Below are 5,579 nucleotides of genomic sequence, written 5' to 3'. Positions count from 1 at the left end.
TTGGCAAAAATTGAATTGGGCTTACCTAGTTGCTGTCAGAAATAGGAAAACTGATACTTGCATCGAGCAATTTGATTACTTCCTTTTTCACGACCTCTTTCATATTGGGATTTAACCTCCTCTTCTACTCCACGCTAGGGTGGTGTCCATCCTCTAAAAAGATTTTATGCATGCAAAACGATGGACTAATTCCCTTGATGTCAGTTATAGTCTAGCCAATAGCCTTTTTATGCTCTCGGAGTACACTGGGCAATTTTTCTTCTTGAGTGTTAGTCAAGCTAGAGTATATAATCACGGACAATGTCTCAGAGTTCCCTAAATAAGCATAATGCAGGTGCACTGGTAGAGGCTTAAGTTCTAGCTTTGGGGCTTTTTCAATAGATGGCTTCGGAGGGATCAGAGTGATAGGTCTGTCCAACTCCTCAAATTTTCCAAACCCATGGACATAATTATTGGACATATCAAGTACCTGCTCAATTTCTCCCTTCATTACATCTTTACTATCTTCTTCATCCCCAATCAAATATCGTTCAAGAGGATCTTGGAGGCTTGTGTAAGGCATTAATGATGTAGAATCACTTTCCACCACATGTATCATGGATAGCTCTTCATAGTAGGCTGGTAACTTGAGTGCATTATAAAAAAAATTACTTCCACTTGATCACTCACTCTTATTGTCATCCTTCCATTGCAGACATCGACAATAGCTCGGCCTGTGGCTAAGAATGGACGCCCTAAAATAAATGGGACTTCCTGATCAGGCTCGTGATCCAAGATAATGAAATCATCCTGGAACATGAAAGAACCCACTTGAACTAACACATCTTCAATCATTCCCTCAGGATGAGCAAGGGAGCAATCAACCAACTTTAAGATAACTATTGTTGGGCGTGGATCTCCCAACCCCAATTGTCTGAACATAGATAGCAGCATCAAATTGATGCTCTCTCCAAGATCATAAAAAGCTCGCCCAACAACATGTTTACTAATCGAGATTTGGATCGTGAAACAACCTGGATCCTTCAATTTCTGAGGTAACTTGCCCTGAATTCTTGAACTGGACTCCTCAGTGAGTGCCACAGTTTTGAACTCGGTTAGCCTGCTTTTATTTGCCGCTATGTCCTTGGTGTACTTTGCATATTTGGGTGGTTCTTGTAAGAAGTAAACCAATGGAATATTAATTTGAACCTGCTTCAAAATATCAAGAAACTTTTTATATGTGGCGTTATTCCTTACTTTATACAATCTTTGAGAGAACGGAGGTGGTGTCCTTGCAACCAATGGTGGGGGTTACTCAGCCACTGCCTCTCCAGCTGGCTTCTCTAACTCCTTAGATTTTTCTGATGTTGATTCTATAGTGGTTGGCCTCTACTTAAAAGTCACCTGTTTCCTCTTTTTAGACTGAACTTCTTCTAATTCTCTCCCATTCCTCAACGACACGGCATTAAGGGATGCCTTAGGATTAGCTTCAGTGTCACTTGGAAGAGCTCCAGCTGGTCTAGTGATTTGAGCACTGGCAAGCTGTCCCATTTGGCGCTCCAAATTTCTCATTGTTGCGGCTTGGGCTTACTGCTCAGCCATAAATTTCTGAGCAAGGGCTTGTTGTTCAGCCATCACTTTTTTTAACATGTCTTCAAAGTGACTTGTTGGACTCACTTGTTATTCAACTTGAGGTGGTTTATATTGTTGTTGAGGTGCTTGAGGCCTGTATTGATTCTGAGTACCTTGGTTTCCACCTAAGAGAAGTTTGGGCGGTTCCTCTATTTAGGATTGTATGTGTTTCCATATTCATTTGTTTGGCCCCTATTTGAATTACCCACAAAGCACATAGACTCTGGATTAGCAGGGTATATGTCGCTCGTGTGACCCTCTCCACATATTTCACAAAACACTTGAACCTGTTGTACCTGTTGTACTTGTTGCCTATTGATAATCAAGGTCATCTGATTGACTTGGTTGGTCAGTGTAGAAATCTGTGCTGATAATGCTGAGACGACATCTAACTCAAGAACTCCTGCAGACTTTTGGACTATGTGTCTGCCCATCTCTCCTTGCCAATATGGATTGCTTTTGGAGAATTTGTTCAATAATGATATATCTCGTCAAAGCTTTTCTCCAACACTTGACCTCTAGCTACAACATCTACCACAATCTTTGTTTCAGGATGTAGATTTTCTATGAAAGTGTGAGCCAATACTTCTCTTGTCTGATTGTGATGAGGACAGTCTCTGATTAGCCCCTTGAACCTCTCCCAAGCTGAGTATAAAGACTCCTGTTTTCTGTTTGAAGGCAACTATCTCACTTCTGATCTTTGCAGTTTTTCCTGAAGGGAAGAACCTAGCCAGAAATTTCCTTGCCAAATTGTACTCGGCAAAATCAGAGGGTCTAATTTCTTGCTATTAATTCATTTTAGAAGAACACCTCGAGGCCTCGAGGACGCGAAGTTGTGACCGAGTTCCCTCCCTCAAAGCCCGTCGAGGCCTGACCTAAAGGGAATATCGCTCGAGGCTAGAGTAAAAATGGGGAACTCCCAAGGCACACGACTAAGTCTGACAAAGTCGGCCTGCCTGGAACCTGTATCAAGGTGTCACGTCTAGCCGTCCCATCTCCATACCTTTACAATTAATGCATTTTGTACTTTTTAGGGATTCCCCTCCTATATAAAGGGGATCCTTGCCATTTTGCAAGGTTCTCCTATTGTTGCTCCAACTATTCTATACGAGATAAATAATAACTCTCTCTCTCTCTCTCTTTTCTCTCTAACATATTCTCCTGACACTATTGCTCATATTTATTGCCTTCATACTTGTTCTTTGTTTACTGCTTGTCATTGGCCATAAATAGCCTCCCATAATCATATCCTAACTGTTATCCCTTCCCGATTATCCCCGATAGCTCGATCCTGAGCCCAGGCATCGACCTCGAAGCCCCTCATTGATCAGTTCGAGGCCCGAATAGCTAAACCCTTGGGTTCGATTGTAATTCCATTTTAGCTCACATTTCATCTTTTATCTTCACATATCTAGCATCAAATGCTTAACAACTAGCATAAAAATAGATCACATATTTTTAGAGTCCCATCAACAAATTTAATTGTTATTACCATTTTTACGGTAAACAGTTTGGCGCCCACCGTGGGGCTAAAAATAATAGTGATTGGTTTCTTGCTGGTTTCATTACACAACGCAAGTTGCCTTTCACACTTTTTCTTGTCCAAGATCTTTGATTTCAGGACAAAATGTCTAGCTTAGTGAACAGAGTTAAGAACAACAACCTCGAAAACCACAAAGACAAGGACATGACTACTCCAGATGTCGGTACACCACCGCAAAACTCAACCCGGGCGGAAGGGGAGACTCTCCAACAGGAAGTCCATATGATTATTGGAGGAACCAACGTCCCCCAAGGACCTATGTTCAAACGGACAAGAACGTCCACCATAGAAGAGGGACCGACCCGAAACCGCGTGCCTGAAGACACCCTAGCGTTCAGCGAGGACGATCTCGAGGCCATGATGGAACTGCACAATGATGTACTGGTGATCTTGTTTCTTTTAAACAATACCAGGATAAAACATGTGCTCGTGGATCCAAGCAGCTCAGCCAACATAGTTACATCAGAGGTAGTAGGACAATTGGGGTTGCTCGATCGAGTCGCCCCTATCCCTCGTTTAATCCACGGCTTCAACATGATCGGTGAAGTAACGAAATGAGAGATCACCCTCCCGATAGCCACGTCCGGCGTGATTCTGAACACTGAGTTCCAAGTCATCGATGGCAACATGAGGTACAATGTATTACTTGGCAGGCCCTGGATACATAGCATGAGGGCAGTACCATCAACTTTACACTAGGTGATAAAATTTCCCACGAAGGACGACATAACGACCATACATCGAGAACAGCGGGCGATGAAAGAAATGTTCGCAGTTCATCATAAGGCGTCGATCCCCACGCACCCGATCTCAGACGAGGTAAGGAACACACAAACCCCTGAGGACGACGAATAAAATTTCATCACTCCTCGGACCTTCGTCGCCCCCGAAGAATTGGATGAAACTAAATCGATAGTTGAAGAGCTGGAGCAGACCATTTTAATTGAACACCTCCCGGATCGTAAGGTATACGTGGGAATGGGGTTAACCCCCGAACTTAGGAAAGGGTTCATTCAATTTCTTAGTAACAATATCGACTATTTCGCTTGGTCACACTTAGATATGATAGGAATTCCACAAGAAATAACCTCCCACATGCTGAGTGTCGATCCCAAGTTTAAACCGGTAAAGTAGACGAGAAGACCACAGTCCGAGGTAAAACATGGCTTCATCAAAGAAGAGGTAATGAAACTTCTTAAAACAGGATTCATTACAGAGGTAAATTACCCCAAATTGCTGGCCAACGTAGTAGTGGTGCTTAAAAAGGGAAACAAGCTAAGAATGTGCGTAGATTATAAAGACTTGAATAAAACGTGTCCTAAAGATTTCTTCACATTGCCTAACATCGATCGTCTGATCAATGCTACGGCCGGGCACGAGACCCTCACCTTTTTTGATGCCTACTTGTGGTATAATCAAATCCAGATGAACCCCGAGGACAGGGGAAAAACCTCGTTCATCACAAAGTATTCCAACTGCTATAACGTAATGCCCTTCGGGCTAACAAATGCAGGGGCAACATACCAACGCCTTGTTAATAAAATGTTCGAGCATCAAGTAGGCAAATCAATGGATGTATATATTGATGATATGCTAGTTAAGTCCCTGTGTGCAGAGGACCATTTGACTCATTTGTAGGAAACTTTTGACATCCTTAGAAGTTACAACATGAAGCTCAACCCCGAGAAGTGCGCCTTCAGGCAAATTCCTAGGCTTCATGGTATCAAACAGGGGGATCGAGATTAATCCTAACAAAATAAAGGCCATCGTAGAAATCACAACGGTGAACAATGTAAAGACCGTACAACGGCTAACAGGGCGGATAACGGCCCTGGGCAGATTCATATCAAGGTCATCAGACAAGAGCCAACACGCCTTAGAGAATCTAAAACGATATCTGACTAGTCCATCTTTGCTGCATACGCCAAAGGGGGATGAAACACTATATCTGTACCTGGCCGTGTCTGAAATAGCTGTAAATGGTGTACTAGTTTGAGAGGAGCAAGGTACGCACCTTCCTGTTTATTATGTAAGACAGACCTTGGGGGATGCCGAAACCAAGTATTCCCATCTAGAAAAATTGTCTCTCGGGCTAATAAGAGCCCCGCGAAAGCTGAAGCCCTATTTTCATTGTCACCATATCTATATTCTATCGACGTACCCCCTTTGGAGCATACTGCCGTATGAGTGTAGTCAAATGGGCCATCAAACTCAAAGGGTATGATATCGAGTATCAACCTCAAACGGCCATCAAGTCCCAAATTATGGCAGACTTCGTCGCCGATTTTTTGCCCTCCCTAGTACCTAAGGTAGAGAGGGAACTTTTATTAAAATCAAGCATGTCTTCCAGGGTATGGAACCTGTTCACAGACGGCACCACAAACATAAGAGGATCTGGGTTCGGTATGGTCCTAAAGCCGCCCAA

The 5,579-nt window shown here is 43.1% G+C and overlaps 1 protein-coding gene and 1 non-coding gene across 2 annotated transcripts; one reads left to right on the top strand and one right to left on the bottom strand.

Annotated features, from left to right (window-relative positions):
- Positions 1-211: 211 nt before the first annotated feature.
- On the bottom strand, positions 212-1,551 carry LOC104234482 (uncharacterized). The gene is made up of 3 exons (XM_009788043.1): positions 1,384-1,551; positions 670-1,188; positions 212-625 (listed from the first exon to the last, which is right to left on the bottom strand). The coding sequence occupies exons 1-3, from the start codon at positions 1,549-1,551 to the stop codon at positions 212-214; spliced, it is 1,101 nt and encodes a 366-aa protein (XP_009786345.1).
- Positions 1,552-2,209: 658 nt separating this feature from the next.
- On the top strand, positions 2,210-2,312 carry LOC138878856 (small nucleolar RNA R71). The gene has a single exon (XR_011402628.1). It is a non-coding gene; the product is annotated as a small nucleolar RNA R71 (small nucleolar RNA).
- The last annotated feature ends 3,267 nt before the right edge of the window (positions 2,313-5,579 follow it).

Source organism: Nicotiana sylvestris, chromosome 9 (genome assembly GCF_000393655.2).
Source record: "Nicotiana sylvestris chromosome 9, ASM39365v2, whole genome shotgun sequence".
NCBI classification, from domain to species: domain Eukaryota; kingdom Viridiplantae; phylum Streptophyta; class Magnoliopsida; order Solanales; family Solanaceae; genus Nicotiana; species Nicotiana sylvestris.
Note: the sequence above shows the minus strand (reverse complement) of the source record. Positions and strands in the feature narration are given on the sequence as shown.